The 19,141-nt window shown below is 46.3% G+C and overlaps 1 protein-coding gene across 1 annotated transcript in view; it reads right to left on the bottom strand.

The window, feature by feature from the left end:
* polr3b (polymerase (RNA) III (DNA directed) polypeptide B) overlaps window positions 1-19,141 on the bottom strand; it is a 112,243-nt gene that overhangs the window by 51,630 nt on the left and 41,472 nt on the right. Inside the window, exons 13-16 of the mRNA XM_086009694.1 lie at window positions 17,751-17,912; window positions 16,277-16,477; window positions 8,647-8,809; window positions 2,985-3,138 (exon numbers count right to left, since the gene is read on the bottom strand). Coding sequence (XP_085865820.1) covers window positions 2,985-3,138; window positions 8,647-8,809; window positions 16,277-16,477; window positions 17,751-17,912 — 680 coding nt within the window. The remainder of the gene's footprint in view (window positions 1-2,984; window positions 3,139-8,646; window positions 8,810-16,276; window positions 16,478-17,750; window positions 17,913-19,141) is intronic.

Below are 19,141 nucleotides of genomic sequence, written 5' to 3'. Positions count from 1 at the left end.
TCCTGGCCAATATTTATCCCTCAATCAACATCACTAAAACAGATTATCTGATCATTAGCACACTGCTGTTTGTGGGAGCTTGCTGTGCGCAAACTGGCTGCTGCGTTTCCTACATTACTTCAGAACATAAGAATTAGGAGCAGGAGTCGGCCATTCGGCCCCTCGAGCCTGCTCCGCCATTCAATAAGGTCATGGCTAATCTTCGACCGCAACTCCACTTTCCCGCCCGATCTCCATATCCCTTGATTTCCCTAGAGGCCAAAAATCTATCGATCTCAGCCTTGAACATACTGAACGACTGAGCCTCCACAGCCCTCTGGGGCAGAGAATTCCAAAGATTCACCACCCTCTGAGTGAAGAAATTCCTCCTCATCTCAGTCCTAAATGGCCGACCCCTTATCCTGAGACTGTGCCCCCTGGTTCCAGACTCTCCAGCCAGGGGAAACATCCTCTCAGCATCTACCCTGTCAATCCCCCTCAGAATCTTAGATGCTTCAATGAGATCACCTCATTCTTCTAAACTCCAGAGAGATTACAACAGTGACTACACTTCAAAAAGTGCTTCATTGGCTGTAAAGCACGTTGGGACGCCCCGAGGTTGTGAACGGTGCTGCAGAAATACAAGTTCTTCCTTTCTTTTGCAAAATAATTCCTTGCGCAACAATTCCTTTATTATAGAACCATAGATTTTTACAGCACAGGAGGCCGCCTTTTGGCCCATTGCGCTAAACCAATCCAAGATTAAGCCCACTGCCCGACTCTCGCCATAATCACTGTTTCTTCCTCTGCTTCAAATATTTATCCAACTTCCCGTCAATAGATGCCTTGGTCGCTGCCTCAACTGTGGGGCCAGTGGTTCTAATGTGCGTTACATCTTCAAATTTGAAGAACAGCATCATCGTTGCAACTTTCATACACTTAAAATATCATTTTTAAGCATAATTATTGTAATACTAAATTTATCGACTGACTACACCCCCCAACAATATCATTTTAGATTTACTGTACAAAGCAAACAAAGCAGAAAAATGAAGAGCGAGAGCCCATAGTCCATCTCCCAGTCAATAGAGTGTCGGCGAAAATGACCATACTTGGAACAGCTTAATGAAAATGAGATTTATGAAAGTGTTCCGGATCTTTCTATTTGCAGCGTCTGACGTGGGGACATGTATCCCAGCATGCTCTAGCACCGTCGCCCAAGGAGCCTGAGGGCACAAAGGACGGTATGTGACATCTGATCGCCAGCGAGCTCGCTATTTGTACAGCCAGCTCCAGCCAAGTGCAGAAAATAAACACTAGGTACTCGTATAAAAATAAAGCACAAATACTCGCCCGAGATTTAATGGGCACATCTTAAAAAGTTAAGTACTGTATCGGAACAATGCACCAAAGTATAGCATCACAGGACAGAGCAGATAGAAATTCAATTATCCCTCTTAAACAGAGAAACAAAGACACACCACAGAAACAGATAAGCTTTTCCTTCGTGCAATATTTCAGCAGTACCAAATAGGATTAACAATGTGTTTTATGTTGCCTTGTGTTCACATGACAACTGCAGAAGGGAAGAGATCTTCAAGAGTTTAACATTTTCCCCTTCTAAAAGCAGTGCACACTTTGAACCCTGAAAGACTGATGCAAATAAGTTGTAACATTCTGCATTACTTCTGAAAAGTGAGCCCTGTGGCTGCAGTCTGAGTTTACTCTGGTTACTTAACGTACTTCTGGAAACCTCATTATGTTTAGTAACAATTAGGGCCGTCAATTAATCGTAGTTAACTCCTGCTATTAATGCATTTTTTTTGGGAGATTAATTTTTTAACGCTGCTAATTGCGGAAGTCACGCAGAGAGAACCGATGTCGGAACAAGTTTTCGCCCAGAGCTTTAGCCTGCTGAACTATGACTTCCTCTTCTGCTGGGGGCGTTAGCGAATAAATACGCGCTATACTTTGAGTTACATTTACAGCACAGAAACAGGCCATTCGGACCAGCTGGTCTGTCACGGTGTTTATGCTCCACTCGAGCCTCCTCCCACCCTACTTCATCTCACACAATCAGCATATCCTTCTGTTCTGGCCTCTTGAACATCCCTGATTTTCATCGCTCCACCATCGGCGGCCGTGCCTTCAGCTACCTGGGCCCTAAGCACTGGAATTCCTTTCCCAAACCTCTCCGCCTCTCTCTCTCTCTCCTTTAAGATGCTCCTTAAAAACCTACCTCTTTGACCAAGCTTTTGGTCACCTGTCCCAGTATCTCATGTGGCTCCGTGTCAAATTTTGTTGGTGTATTCTCCTCTCAGAGAACACCACCTTGGTGCCCCATGCTTGGTCGTAACCACGGAATCTTACAGTACAGGAGGCTATTCGGCTCATCGTGCCTGGCAGAGCTATCCAATTAGTTCCACTCCCCTGCTCTTTCCCCATAGCCCTGCAAGTTTTTCCTTTTCAAATATATAATTATAAGTAAATTGTGTTACTATTGAATCTGCTCCCACCATCCTTTCAGGCAGTACATTGCAGATCTTCACCGCCATTCACCGTTAGCAGCAAATTTTGAGATTGTCTCAATTCCTAATTTTAAATTATTTATGTACACAGTAAATAAGAGTGGCCCCAACACAAGCCTCCCGTGAACACCACTCCCCAATCCTTCTATTCTCAAATTCCCTCTTACCGCTACCCTTCAACCATCTCTCTATCCATGTTGCCTCATTTCCCTTTAATTCCATGTAGCATTACCACAAGTGTCCGGTGTGGCACTTTATCAAATACTTTATGAAAGTCCATATAAACCACATTTCTTTCATCTATCCTCTCTGCTCTTCACAAATTCTGTAAGAGAGATGGGGCAGAGTCATGCATTGGGTAAAGTGTATCTAAAACAGGAGCACAGCAAGTAGGGAGATCCCGCGCCCAACACCGTCAGGATTAGCAGAGCTGTGCGCTTGGGGCTGTTGAAGTGATTAACTGCCTTTTACTGGTACCTGCAAAGTCTGCCTCCATCAGAAGAAATATAAACGCAGCGATCCGTCAGGTTTGTAGAGATGGAGACGAATTCATTGATGTATCCCGCTCGCCGCATCAGCCGGAACGTTTTCACCAGTTTCTGATGGTCGTGTATTACACCCAAGATGTTACCTGATCAGATCAGCACAGAAATAAAGAGCGATTGTAGGTGTTGAATATATTCCTAAAATAGACTCGTAAAACTGTCAGATAAAAATCATAGAATCTTACAGCACAGAAGGAGGCCATTCGGCCTGTCGTGTCTGCGTCGGCTCTATGAAGCTGTCCAATTTAGTGCCATACCCCAGCAAATGAATCCTCTTCAAATACATGTCCAATTGACTTTTCAAAGTTCCTATGGAATCTGCTTCGACCACCCTTTCAGGTAGTGCGTTCCAGATCTTAACAACCCTCTGTGTGAAGAAATTTCTCCTCATTTCCCCTCTAGTTCTTTTGCAAATATTTTAAATCTACGACCTCTGGTTACCGACCCACTTGCCAGAGGAAATCATCTCTCCCTACTTGCTCTATCAAAACCCCTCATAATTTTGAATACCTTCATTAGGTCTCCTCTTAACCTTCTCTGCTCTAAAGAGAACAATCCCAGCTTCTCCAGTCTCTCCACATAACTGAACTCCCTCATCCCTGGTATCCTCCAGGTAAACCTCCTCTGTACCCTCTCCAAGGCCTTGATATCCTTCCTAAAATGTGGTGCCCGGAATTGGACACAATGCTCCTGCTGGGGCCTAACTAGAGGTATGTAAAGGTTTAGCGTGACTTCCTTGTTTAGCATGACTATCCCGTAGCATTTGCAGCATTGGTATTGCTTGGTTGGCAGTATTGGGTGAGGACCAGGGAGCTCTCCTAGTGTACTGGCCAACACCGCCAGAAAAACAAACTTCACTTGTCATTCATCTTACTGTGGGCCTTTCCTGGAGCAGAACAGCCGACATAGTCATTCATCGCGTGAAGCTCTTCGGGATGTTTAGATGTGATAAGGTGCGATAAGGTGCTGTATAAATGCAAGTCTTTTATCACTGCTGGGGTGGCATTGGAAAGGAATAGCCGGTACGATGTATTAAGCAGCTTAGATGAAAGTCTATCATTTGTGTAAACATAGGATCCTATTGCCAAGTGTCAAAGAGCCATATTTTATGAGTGGTGTCAGTGTTATTCCGTAAAAGAATACTTGGAAGACAATTTAACCATATTGATTCTGTGAAAGTGAATCAATCTTTTGAATTATTGCAGGCATGATTTCGAAAGTGCAATGTAAATCACATCGATGCATCTTACTCCCAAGTACTTGGAAATGCTATTTAGCTGGCATGTGGATTGATCACCTTTTGCTTAAGGACTGTATATAAAAAAACATTTCTACCAGAATAAATGGGCTCAGTTTACCAGATCTTATATTAAAAAAGTTCTGTGTTCTAGCTACTAAAAATTAAAATACATCTTTTCACCTCTGGGATAGAACTTAAATACAGCCCAGACAGATAGAACAGAGGGCTCCCTCTTTCTGTTAGCAGTAACTTGCATAGTATCAACTCAGCTCCGAGTGAGAAGGTGCCCACAGTCCTGGGACCACTTCTGTTGGCTGTGAACAATGATTTGGTTAGAGCCACAGGGAGTGGTGTCGGAATTTGCAGATGATTCAAAAATAGCAGGCACAGTAAATAATGCTGAGGGCCAAAGGAAGCAGCAAGGGGACATTGATAAGATGGTAGAATATCTGCACCATCACTAAGGCCACCTATTTCCACCTCCGTAATATCACCTGTCTCCATCTCGCCTAAGCTCATCCGCTGCCGAAACCCTCATTCGTGCCCGTGTTACCTCCAGACTCAACTATTCCCACGCCCGCCTCCCAGCTTCCACCCTTCATAAACTTCAGCTCATCCAAAACTCTGCTGCCTGTGTCCTAACTCGCACCGAGTCCCGTTCACCCATCACCCCCTGTGCTCGCTGACCCGTGTCCGAACTCGCACCAAGTCCCGTTCACCCATCACCCCTGTGCTCACTGCCCCGTGTCCTAACTCACACCCAGTCCCGTTCACCGATCACCCCCTGTGCTCACTGCCCTGTGCCCTAACTCACACCCAGTCCCGTTCACCCATCACCTCTGTGCTCACTGACCCGTGTCCTAACTCGCACCGAGTCCCGTTCACCCATCACCCCGTGCTCACTGCCCCGTGTCCTAACTCGCACCGAGTCCCGTTCACCCATCACCCCCTGTGCTCACTGCCCCGTGTCCGAACTCGCACCGAGTCCCTTTCACCCATCACCCCTGTGCTCGCTGACCTACATTAGCTCCGGTTAAGCAACAGCTCCATTTTAAAATTCTCAGCCTTGTTTTCAAACCTCTCCATGGCCTCGCCCCTGCCCGCCCCATCTCTGTAACCATCTCTAGCCCTACGGCCCTTCGAGATCACTGCGTTCCTCCAATTCTGGCCTCTTGCACACCCCTGATTTTAATCACTCGACCACTGGCAGCCGTACCTTCAGCTGCCAAGGCCCTAAACTCTGGAACTCCCTGCCTAAACCGCTCCTCCTCGAAGACGCTCCTTAAAACCGACCTCTTTGACCAAGCTTTTGGTCATCTGTCCTAATGTCTCATGTGGCTCAGTGTCAGATATTGTTTGATAACGTTCCTGTGAAGCGCTTTGGGACATTTTACTATGTTAATAAAGGTGCTGTATAAATACAAGTGATTGTCGTCGAATGGGCAAAAAGTGGAATTCAATGTCAGTAAGTGCGAGATTATATATTTTGGTACAAAAAGTTATAAAAGTAATAATTATACTCTGAATGGGAAAAAGCTGGGTGACGTGGGCGGCAGAGGGATTTGGGAGTTCCGGTTCGGAAGAGATTAAAAGCTACTGGAAAACTAAGTTTTATGGCAAGAAGTATAAATCACTGGAACTAGAGGATGTAGAGACAAGATTAAGTGTACGGGATTTAGGCCAGAGAGTAGCAGCTTTTTACACCGCGGGTCGAAAGGCTGTGGAATTCACTCCCAGTTAGTGGCTGAAGCAGAGACCATGTCACACTGAATAGGTTAGAGAGGGTGTTGAAGGAAAGGGGATAAAGGGATCTGGGAACAGGGCGGGTACATGGGATTAGGACACAGCTCCTGTGGGGAATGAACACCAACACGGACTGGATGGGCCGAGCGGCCGGTTCCTCTGTTGTAATTTCGATGTAATTCACTCAGAGAGCTGCTGTACTTGGGCTGCTCTTCCAATTCTGGGTTTAAGCTACGATATTGCTGCAAAAAGGAAGGCACTTTATGCTGCACACACACACACACTCGCCTGGCTGTTACTGATGCTGCCAATGGATTCCTAAAGTGGGAGCATCTGTCATCCATGCTTGGGTTCACCTCTTAAAGATACTCACTCGGTTGGCTTCAACGTGCTGGGAGATTGCATCCAGAGAGACAACCATGAGGCAGAGATAAACGGACCTTAGAGCTGCCTACAGTTCAACTCACGGGCAGATCAGTGGACACGCAGAGGGAGTGCCCATCAGCAGCTGCAAGACCAGGGAGCCGCCCTCCGGTAATCCCAGACCAGGGAAATCCCAGACCAGGGAGCCGCCCTCCAGTGATCCCAGACCAGGGAGCCGCCCTCCGATAATCCCAGACCAGGGAAATCCCAGACCAGGGAGCCGCCCTCCAGTATCCCAGACCAGGGAAATCCCAGACCAGGGAGCCGCCCTCCAGTAATCCCAGACCAGGGAAATCCCAGACCAGGGAGCCGCCCTCCAGTGATCCCAGACCAGGGAGCCGCCCTCCAGTATCCCAGACCAGGGAAATCCCAGACCAGGGAAATCCCAGACCAGGGAGCCGCCCTCCGATAATCCCAGACCAGGGAAATCCCAGACCAGGGAGCCGCCCTCCAGTATCCCAGACCAGGGAGCCGCCCCTCCAGTAATCCCAGACCAGGGAAATCCCAGACCAGGGAGCTGCCCTCCAGTAATCCCAGACCAGGGAAATCCCAGACCAGGGAGCTGCCCTCCAGTAATCCCAGACCAGGGAAATCCCAGACCAGGGAGCTGCCCTTCAGTATCCCAGACCAGGGAGCCGCCCTCCAGTAATCCCAGACCAGGGAAATCCCAGACCAGGGAGCCGCCCTCCAGTGACCCCAGACCAGGGAGCCGCCCTCCAGTAATCCCAGACCAGGGAGCCACCCCTCGGCCATTCCGGACCGGGGAGCCGTCCCTCGGTCACTCCGGACCCAGGAAGGGCATTAGCACTGGACACTGAAACTACGCCTGATTTTGCGTGTCGACCTGCAACCACTGGGAAATGTGGCAGAGACATATGAAACTCAGTTGAGAACATTTTTGTATTATTCATTCCTGGGATGTGGGTGTCGCTGGCAAGGCCAGCATTTTTTGCCCACCCCTAATTGCCCTTGAGAAGGTGGTGGTGAGCTGCCTTCTTGAACCACTGCAGTCCGTGTGGTGAAGGTGCTCCCACAGTGCTGTTAGGGAGGGAGTGCCAGGATTTTGATCCCGTGACGATGAAAGAACGGCCGATATACTTCCAAGTCAGGATGGTGTGTGCGTTGGAGGGTGCTGTTCCCATACACCTGCTGCCCTTGCCCTTCTAGGTGGTGGAGGTCATGGGTTTGGGAGAAGCCATGGCGAGTTACTGCAGTGTATCTTGCAGATGGTACACACTACAGCCACGGTGCGCCGGTGGTGGAGGGAGTGAATGTTTAAGGTGGTGGATGGGGTGCCAATCAAGCGGGCAGCTTTGTCCTGGATAGTGTCGAGCTTCTTGAGTGTTGGTGGAGCTGCACTCATCCAGGTAAGTGGAGAGTATTCCATCACACTCCTGACTTGTGCCTTGTAGATAGTGGAAAGACTTTGAGGAGAGAGGGGAGACACTTGCCGCAGAATACCCAGCCTCTGACCTACTCTTGTAGCCACAGTATTTATGTAGCTAGTCTAGTTAAGTTTCTGGTCAATGGTGACCCCCCAGGATGTTGATGGTGGGGGATTCGGTGATGGTAACGCCGTTGAATGTCAAGGGGCAGTGGTTAGACTCTCTCTTGTTGGAGATAGTCATTTCCTGGTACTTGTGTGGGACGAATGTTACCTGCCACTTATCAGCCCAAGCCTCAATGTTGTCCAGGTCTTGCTGCATGCGGGCATTGGCTGCTTCATTATCTGAGGAGTTGCAAATGGAACTGAACCATCAGCGAACATCCCCACATCTGACTTTATGATGCAGGGAAGGTCATTGAAGAAGCAGCTGAAGATGGTTTGGCCGAGGACACTACCCTGAGGAACTCCTGCAGCGATGTCCTGGGGCTGAGATGATTGGCCTCTAACAACCACGACCATCTTCCTTTGTGCTAGGTATGACTCCAGCCAGTGGAGAGTTGCCCCCCTAATTACCTTGCAGAGATTGAGAAGAGTTTCATTCAATGAGTTTGGTCCAGATTTAAACCCAAGTCCTTACAATGAAAGGGTGATATTCAGAATGGACTTGGTCACAGATTCCTGGATATATTACGTGTTCTATGGAATAAGGCACGTGTTTGCTCTGTGGCATGTTCTCACTGAAGTAGTGAGGATTGTAAAAATGCTCAATTTAAAGTGCAGGACTATGCAAGTGTCACTTACCATTCAGAAATACGATGAACACGTTTGGGTACGAAAGCTCTTCCCCACAAAGCAGATTGACATCTTCAACGCCCAGATTGAAGGCGAGTTTAATTATGGGCCCATCCTCCATATCTGTCGTGATGTGGGTCATCAGAGCCAAGTTCTTCACCAAACCACAAGCCTGTAAGGAGAGCAAAACATAAACAATTACTTTAAAATATGATGCAGAAATTGCTCACTAATGTTATGAAAGCAGGCAGACATGAATACAAGACAAAGACATTCTAACCCTTGGCCTGCTGGAAGGTTCAGGGAAAGTCCAGCCTCCTTGTTAAACAGCCTGGCTGGTTTCCTTCAGCTTCTCATTCTTTGAGTCAAAGTCAGTGCTCAAGTGAAGAGCTGGCACAGACATGGGCCAAATGGCCTCCTTCTGTGCTCTAAACTTCTAAAGTACTGTCTGATGCAAGAGAAGTTACTCATGGCATTGCTGTGCAACATTCAATGTAGGATACTGTAACAAGTGAATCCAGAAAAAACATTCACCTGGAGAAGCAGCTTGTGTTGGAGTCTTGTTGGAGGTGGGGTGGGAAAGAGAGAAGTTGAATGAGTCCACATAATCTGGAACTACCCGACCATTTCATTTGGTTGGAAAAAAGTTCTCGGACGTCCATTGGATTACATGCCCAGCTATTTACGTTTGGTTAGACGGGGCTGTCTGAGGTATGTTCTTATGCAGTTATATGGAGTTAGGTCACTCATCAGCCATGATCTGACCGAATGACGGAACAGGCTCGAGGGGCTAAATGTTCTACAGGTACTGGGTCCCTGGTCACCAAACATCAGATTAGCAGTAAGCAGCTTTGGGATAGCATCCAGTCTTGTTAGGATTACTTACAATTTTGATTAGGAACAGGAGGAGTCCATTCAGCCCCTCGAGCATGTTCCGCCATTCAATCAGATCATGGCTGATCTGTATCTTAACTCCAATTACTCGCCTTTGCTCCGTATCCCGCGATCTCAGGCGTGAAAGCTTCAATTGACCCCCAGCATTCCGCAGCCTTTTGGGGGGGGGGGGGTGGTGGAGTTTTCCAGATTTCCACTAGCCTTTGTGTAAAAGTGATTCCTGATTTCACTCCTGAACGGCCTAGCTCTAATTTTAAGATATATAAAAACAGAAAGTGCTGGAAACACTCAGGTGGTCAGGCAGCATCTAATTTTAAGATTTTGTGTCTGGATTCCCCCACCAGAGGAAAGAGATTCTCTTTAACTAGCCTATTGTATCCTTTTAAACACCTCGATTAGGTCGCCCTCAACCGTCTAAATGCAACGGAACACAAGCCAACCGGTTGCCAAACTGCAATATGTTTTGAATTGATGGACACCTAGTAGATACAGGCAGGCTGGGTCACATTTCAACATTTCATACCTTCCAAGAGTGAGGGGCAGAGGCCATTTAATCCAGCAGCGTACAGAGGGAACGTGGGGCTCCACCAACTCTCGTGAGGTTGTCAGTTTAGCCCTTCCACTTGTGCAAGTGTGACTCTCCCAGTGGTTGAGTATTTGGAAGCATCACATCCAGAGTGAGGGAACTTGGGCAAGTTCCAAAGGATGAGATCGGTTTGTTCAACATCAGCAAGCCAAACCTAGGAAACTGCTTTATCTGCGTGTTTTTGGATGTTGTGCTACAATTCTATCAGTTTGGAATTGAATCTCAAAGACGGAGGAGTGGGTGACCTGATAGAGATCTTTAAGATTCTGAAAGGGTTTCTTAGGGTAGACGTAGAGAAGATGTTTCCACTTGTGGGGAGACCAGAATTAGGGTTCATCAATATAAGAGAGTCACTAATAAATCCAATAGAGAATTGAGGAGAAACCTCTTCACCCAGAGAGTGGTGAGAATGTGGAACTCGCCACCACAGCGAGTGGTTGAAGCAAATAGTATAGGCGCATTTACAGGAAAGCTAGATAAACAAATGAGGGATAAAGGAATAGAAGGATATGGTGATAGGGTGAGATGAAGAGTGGGGGGAGAACATAAGAAAGAGAAGCAGGAGTCGGCCATTCGGCCCCTCGAGCCTGCTCCGCCATTCAATAAGACCATGGCTGATCTTCGACCTCAACTCCACTTTCCTGCACTATCCCCATATCCCTTGATTCCCTTAATATCCAAAGATCTATCGATCTCTGTCTTAAATATACTCAACGACTGAGCCTCCACAGCCCTCTGGGGTAGAGAATTCAAAAGATCCACCACCCGCTGAGTGAAGAAATTTTTCCTCATCTCAGTCCTAAATGGCCAACCTCTTATTCTGAGACTGTGACCCCTGGTTCGAGACTCCCCAGCCAGGAGAAACATCCTCCCTGCATCTACCCTGTCAAGCCCTGTAATAATTTTATATGTTTCAATGAGATCACCTCTCATTCCTCTAAACTCTAGAGAATACAGGCCTAGTCTACTCAATCTCTCCTCATAGGACAATCCCCCATCCCAGGAATCAGTCTGGTGAACCTTCGTTGCACTCCCTCTATGGCAAGTATATCCTTCCTTAGGTAAGGAGACCAAAACTGTACACAATACTCCAGGTGTGGTCTCACCAGGGTCCTATATAATTGCAGTAAGACGTCTTTACTCTTATACTTAAACCCTCTTGTAATAAAGGCCAACATACCATTTGCTTTCCTAATTGCTTGCTGTACCCGCATGTTAACTGTCAGTGATTCGTGTACAAGGACAGCCAGGTCCCTCTGAACACCAACATTTCCCAATCTCTCACCATTTAAAAAATACTCTGCTTTTCTATTTTTCCTACCAAAGTGGATGACTTCACATTTCTCCACATTATATTCCATTTGCCATGTTCTTGCCCACTCACTTAGCCTGTCTATATCCCCTTGAAGCCTCCTTGCATCCTCCTCCCAACTTACATTCCCACCCAGCTTTGTATCATCAGCAAACTTGGATATATTACATTTGGCCCCCTCATCCAAATCATTGATGTAGATTGTGAATAGCTGAGGCCCAAGCACTGATCCTTGCGGTACCCCACTAGTTACAGCCTGCCAACCTGAAAATGACCCGTTTATTCCTACTCTCTGTTTTCTATCCGTTAACCAATCCTCAATCAATGCAAGTATGTTATCCCCAATCCCATGAGCCCTAATTTTGTTTAATAACCTCTTGTGTGGCACCTTATCGAATGCCTTCTGAAAATCCAAATACACCACATCCACTGGTTCCCCCTTATCTATTCTGCTAGTTACAACCTCAAAAAACTCTTAACAGATTCATCAAACATGATTTCCCTTTCAGAAATCCATGTTGACTCTGCCCAATCAATTATTATTTTCCAAGTGCCCTGTTCCCACGTGCTTAATAATAGATTCTAGCATTTTTCCTACTACTCGAAGTAAATCGTGCTTGACTAATCTACTGGAACTTTTTGAGGATGTAACTGGTAGAATAGATAAAGGAGAACCAGTGGATGTGGTGTATTTGGACTTTCAGAAGGCTTTCGATAAGGTCCCGCATAAGAGATTAGCGTGTAAAGTTAAGGCACATGGGATTGGGGGCAAGGTACTGACTTGGATAGAGAACTGGTTGGCAGACAGGAAGCAAAGAGTTTGAATAAACGGGTCTTTTTCCAAGTGGCAGGCCGTGACTAGTGGGGTACCGCAGGGATCGGTGCTAGGACCCCAGCTATTCACAATATATATTAATGATCTGGACGAGGGAACTAGATGCAATATCTCCAAGTTTGCAGATGACACAAAGCTGAGTGGGTGTGTGTGCTGTGAGGAGGATGCAGAGAAACTCCAGTATGATTTGGACTGGTTGGGTGAGTGGGCAGATGCAGTATAATGTGGATAAATGCGAGGTTATCCACTTTGGTGGCAAAAACAGGAAGGCAGATTATTATCTGAACGGCAATAGACTGGGAGAAGGGGAAGTGCAACGAGACCTGGGTGTCCTTGTGCACTAGTCGCTGAAGGTAAACATGCAGGTGCAGCAGGCGGTTAAGATGGCAAATGGTATGTTGGCCTTCGTAGCGAGAGGGTTTGAGAACAGGAACAAGGATGCTTGCTGCAGTTGTACAGGGCCTTGGTGAGACCACACCTTGAGTATTGTGTGCCGTTTTGGTCGCCTTATCTGAGGAAGGATGTTCTTGCCATGGAGGGAGTGCAGCGAAGATTCACCAGACTGATACCTGGGATGGCAGGAATGACGTATGAGGAGAGATTGGGTTGATTGGGCTTATACTCGCTGGAGTTTAGAAGAATGAGAGGGGATCTCATTGAAACTTATAAAATTCTAACAGGACTAGACAGACTAGATGCAGGAAGGATGTTCCCGATGGCGGGGGAGTCCAGAACCAAGGGTCACAGTCTAAGGATAAGGGGTAAGCCATTTAGGACAGAGATGAGGAGGAATTTCTTCACCCAGAGAGTGGTGAACCTGTGGAATTCTCTACCACAGAAGGCAGTAGAGGGCAATTCATTAAATATATTCAAGAAGGAGTTGGATATATTTCTTAAGGCTAAAGGGATCAAGGGATATGGGGAGAAGGCAGGGACAGGGTACTGAATTTGGATGATCAGCCATGATCTCATTGAATGGCGGAGCAGGCTCGAGGGGCCGAATGGCCTACTCCTGCTCCTATCTTCTATGTTTCTCAACCTGCCCTGCCACCTTCAACGATTTGTGCACACTTACCCCCAGGTCTCTCTGTTCATGCACCCACTTTAGGATTGTACCATTTGGTTTATATTTCCTCTCCTCATTCTTTCTACAAAAATGTATCACTTCACTTTTCTGCGTTAAATTTCATCTGCCACGTGTCCGCCCATTTCCTCAGCCGGTCTATGTCTTCCTGAAGTCCATCACTCTCCTCCTCACTGTTCACTATACTTTCAAGTTTTGTGCCATCTGCAAATTTTGAAATTGTGCCCTGTACACACAAGTCCAAGTCATTAATATATATCAAGAAAAGCAGTGGTCCTAGAACCGACCCCTGGGGAACACCACTGTATACATTCCTCCAGTCCGAAAAACAACCGTTCACCACTACTCTCTGTTTCCTGTCACTTAACCAACTTCATATCCATGCTGCCACTGTCCCTTTTATTCCATGGGCTTCAACTTTGCTGGCAAGCCTATTATGCGGCACTTTGTCGAATGCCTTTTGGAAATCCATGTACACGGCATCAACTGCATTACCCTCATCAACCCTCTCTGTTACCTCATCAAAGAACTCAATCAAGTTAGTTAAACACGAAATAAAAACAGAAAATGCTGGAAATACTCAGCAGGTCAGGCAGCATCTATGGCGAGAAACAAAGTTAACGTTTCAGGTCGGTAACCCTTCGTCAGAAATAGTTAAACACGATTTGCCTTTAACAAATCTGTGCTGGCTTTCCTTAATTAATCCACACCTATCCAAGTGACTGTTAATTTTGTCCCTTATTACTGTTTCTAAAAGCTTCCTCACTACCGAGGTTAAACTGACTGGCCTGTAGTTGCTGGATTTATCTTTACATCCTTTATTGAACAATGGTGTAACATTTGCAATTCTCCAGCCCTCGGTCACCACCCCCGTATCTATGGAGGATTGGAATATTATGGCCAGTACCTCCGCGATTTCCTCCCTCAATTCCCTCAGGATCCTAGGATGCATCCCATCTGTTCCTGGTGACTGATCTACTTAAAGTTCAGCCAGCCTTTCTGATCCTCCTCTATCAAATTTTATCCCATCAAGTATCTTCACTACCTCCTCCTTTACTATGTCTATGGCAGCATCTTCTTCCTTGGTGAAGACAGATGCAAAGTACTCATTTAGTACCTCAGCCATACCCTCTGCCTCTATGCGTAGGTCTCCGTTTTGGTCCCTAATCGGCCCCACCCCTCCTCTTACTACCCTTTTACTATTTATATGCCTATAGAAGACTTTTGGATTACCTTTTATGTTGGCTGCCATTCTATTCTCATACTCTCTCTTTGCCCCTCTTGTTTTCTTTTTCACTTCTCCTCTGACCTTTCTATATTTAGCCTGATTTTCAGATGTATTCTCGACTTGACATCTGTCATACTCGCTCTTTTTCTGCTTCATCTTACTCTCTATCTCTTTCGTCATCCAGGGAGCCCTGACTTTAGTTGCCCTGTCTTTCCCCAGAGTGGGAATGTACCTCAACTGTACCTGAACTATTTCCTCTTTAAAGGCAGCCCATTGTCCCATTACAGTTTTGCCTGCCAATCTTTGATTCCAGTTTATCCGGGCCAGATCTGTTCTCATTGTGCATTTCAATAAAAAAGTCATCCATTGGTTGTGAATTGCTCTGGGACATCCCAAGAACACAGCCCAGTGTTAGTACTGCTTGAGCCTTCCGCAGTTACTGAAATAAACGGTGGTGTATCAACTTCAAACACTGAGGACCCAGCAACAGGCACATTTCACTCTCAAAACACGAAACGTGCGAACAAAGCATTTACCATGCTATCAAAAAATAATAGAATTGGATTTGCCACCCAGGCTTGTTAGCAGTAGTAAATGCCAGGGGTTGTTCCCTGTATTCAGATGAGTCGAGTACAGACATCAAGACATGGAACGAGATGAGAAGAATTTTTTTCACAGCGAGTTGTTGTGATCTGGAACGCGCTGCCTGAAAGGGCGGTGGAAGCAGATTCAATAATAACTTTCAAAAGGGAATTGGATAAATACTTGAAGGGGAAAAATTTGCAGGGCTCTGGGGAAAGAGCAGGAGAGTGGGACTAATTGGAGAGCTCTTTCAAAGAGCCGGCACAGGCGTGATGGGTGTATCATTCTGATTCTATGAAAAGGGTCACTTTATAATTCTGGACTCCTGGTGCGGAGCCACAACTCGGAGCACATACCAGGAATTCGGATGCCTGATGACCACAATTTTCCATCCATTAGGATGGAAGCTGGATAAACACATGAGGGAGAAAGGAATAGGAGGATATGCTGATAGTGTGAGATGAAGAGGGGTGGGAGGAGGCTGGTGTGGAGCAGAAACACCGGCACGGAGCAGTTGGGCCGAATGGCCTGTTCCTGTGCTGTACATTCTACGTAATTAATCATGGGGAGTGCTGCTTAAATTCCTGATGTGCGTTCCCAGCAGGCGAGGCTCCACAGCAGGAGTGTGAACTCACACAATTACCCCTCATATCTTCATGAGCACGTCAAATGTCTACTGAGCTTCTTTTGAGAATGGACTTCATCGTATCTAGTTCAAAGTAATGATCAAACTCCACCGTACACTCACTGACCGCCCCAAAGTGCATTGGCAGAATGAAAAGGAAATAAAGAATACTAGGGGCAGTCATAGTTTAGGAAGGTCACTTTCCACATAGAATATTCCTTTAGTTACTCCTTCCCGATCTTATCACCATAAATAAATGGGGAGAATCGCAGTAATCATAGAATCAGACAGCACAGAAGGAGGCCATTCAGGCCATCGCACTGTGCCAGCTCTCTGAAAGAACTATCCAACTCGTCCCACTCCCCTCTTACCCCATAGCCCTGCAAAATCTCCCCCCTTCAAGTATTAAGCTAATGTTGCATTACCAATACCAGTGGGCAAGGGAATTTTCCGAATAACACAGCATTAAAAATCTCAAAGTTGGAATCCTTACCTCTCCTTCGGGAGTGTCTGACGGGCACAGCATCCCCCACTGCGATGGTTGTAGCGACCTAGGACCACTCACTTTCCTGGTTTTTTCAAACTGAGAGGAGATCCTGGTCATCATACCGAGCGCAGCAATGTAGGACAAACGGGACAACACCTGAGTCACGCCCTGACGGTCCATTTTGAATCTTTTAAGAGACCAGTTCCCCTAGAACAAATAAAACAGTGACAATACTTTGAGAATAGACAGATATTTGGAAGTGTCTTCGAGGCAATACTCCAAGATAAGGCCTCACGTATTAGTCATCAATACTGTGGCAACAAGAGCAGGTCAGAGGCTGAGTATTCTGCGACGAGTATCTCACCTCCTGACTCCCCAAAGCCTTTCCACCATCTACAAGGCACAAGTCAGGAGTGTGATGGAATACTCTCCACTTGCCTGGATGAGTGCAGCTCCAACAACACTCAAGAAGCTCGACACCATACAGGACAAAGCAGCCTGCTTGATTGGCACCCCATCCACCACCTTAAACATTCACTCCCTCCACCACCGGTGTACCGTGGCTGCAGTGTGTACCATCTACAAGATGCACTGCAGCAACTCGCCAAGGCTTCTTCGGCAGCACCTCCCAAACCCGCGACCTCTTCCACATAGAAGGACAAGGGCAGCAGGTGCACGGGAACACCACCACCTCCAAGTTCCCCTCCAAGTCACACACCATCCTGACTTGGAAATATATCGCCGATCCTTCATCGTCGCTGGGTCAAAATTCTGGAACTCCCTCCCTAACAGCACTGTGGGAGCACTTTCACCACACGGACTGCAGCGGTTCAAGGCGGCGGCTCACCGCCACCTTCTCAAGGGGCAATTAGGGATGGGCAATAAATGATGCCTTGCCAGTGATGCCCACATCCCAGGAATGAATAAATAAAAGTCAGAGAGGGAGCATGCAAACTGTAATAAAATATAAAAAGGCAATGAAGTCACAGACTGAGATGGCACTTTCTAGAATAGTTAATAACTTTACCCACTAACACCTAAAGCTGTTTCTAATATTTAAAAAGGCTTAACTACTTTAAGCAAATGTTCACTGTTTCTTCAGATTTAAACATTCACATCGTATTATACAACACCAATACCCAATTCCAAGTTGTTTAATTTGCAAGTAGACAGCGTTTCAATGTTGCCACGGTTCCCTCCCATCATATTGCTTCCACTCACAAGAGCAAACAATGGCCAAAGTTGAAGTGCTTAAATCATTCTTGGAATGTGGGCATTGCTGCCATTTATTGCCCATCCCTAGTTGCCCTGAGAAGGTGGCGGTGGGCCGCCTTCTTCTTGAAGGAGTTTGGTGCAACAGAGCGGCTTGCTCGGCCGTCTGAGTGCAGTCAAAGAATCAAACATCTAAACGGGGTTGAGAAATAAAATGAAACTCAAAAACAATCATAGACTTCAACCGCACAGAAACAAAAACCTTTACCGTTGAGATGGCGTTAACCATGCCGTTAGTGATCTGGTCTTGGCGCATGTGTTTGACCACATCAAACTGGGCCGCTCGCTGCTTGGGAATGATCTGGTCCGCAATCTTCTTCAACTCTGAATTAAACTTTTTGAATAAGTCTTCAAAGAGCAGCGAGAGGAGCTGTGGAAGGGGAGAGGAAGGAATAAAAGAGGGGTTGAAGTTAAATAGGAGCGAGGGATGGAGAATCCATGATAACATTCAGATCAGGTTTCACTTTTGGTTTCAATAAATCTGGTAACGCTTTGGAATTAATTAATTCATTAGCAAACAGCTCGTCAGGTGGTATTTAACATACATGAAAAACAATTACACATTTAATATCGAAATTAAGCTTCCTGAATATACCTTCACTAATTAGTTTAATGTCAGGGAATTCTAATTAGGTGCCTATTTAGTTTCGAAGCCTTCCGAGTGCCAAATTCTCCTTTCACACAAACTAGTAGTGAAATTAAAGACAGTGGGGCAGATTTAATTACATTACCGGAGCGGGTGGGATTAGACAATCTCCGAAGTCAATGCCTTATTCTTTTGTCGCTGGGGAAATCCCTTGCTTTCCAGGGTGCCCAGATTTTGGGGCCGTTCCATATCTCTCACCAACAAAGCGAGCAGCATTAGGGACAAAAACCAACCACAAAGAATAGAGCAATGCAGAGGAAATAATGAACACATTAAAAACGCAGAAAATTAAGGTGAAAGATTAAGCCGGAAAACTGGCAGGTTTTCCAAACACCTCCACTGGCTCTAGGCCTACTAAATCTCTAGTGGTGTAGGGCTTAAGACGGCACTATGGAACTGGGCTGACTGTTTGCTGCTCCACTCTTATCTACAAGCCAATGCAGATTCGGCTTCCCTCTATCCCATGTGGCGTGGAATTAAAACCCATTGTCTCCACAATTTCTGAACACAGTGTGTCCTTTGTTTTAGTACATTCCAGATATAGAAGCGACACCTCCCTCTTTGGACCATTCAGTACATTCTCATAACTCAATTTTCTCCATTACGCAGGGGTAGGGTAGGTTTGCAAACTAACTTCAAAACGATAGTGCCTAGATATTCTAAAACCAACTACCATAGACTGTCAATACCAAAAATCATTCATCACTTAGAGATATAAATAGTAAATTCTACCCAACAGTGTATATTGGAATAAAACATTTAGCCATCCTGCTAGATCAAGGTAAGCTATAGTTTATAAATTGCATTAGTTCAATCGTTTTGTATTCAATGACAAAACAAAAAAAATCCCGTCCTCTTTCCTCTCGTGCTGCAATCTCTCCGTGCCCATGCACCTCTCGGGGCTGGGGCCGGGGGTGGGGGGAGTAGGAGAGGCGAGGGAAGGGAGAGGGGAA

The sequence above is a fragment of the Somniosus microcephalus genome, chromosome 16 (assembly GCF_052327205.1).
Source record: "Somniosus microcephalus isolate GS21.2 chromosome 16, FLI_Smic_1.0, whole genome shotgun sequence".
In the NCBI taxonomy this organism is placed as follows: Eukaryota; Metazoa; Chordata; class Chondrichthyes; order Squaliformes; family Somniosidae; genus Somniosus; species Somniosus microcephalus.
The sequence above is the reverse complement of the archived record's forward strand: the minus strand, read 5'-3'. Positions and strand labels throughout refer to the sequence as shown.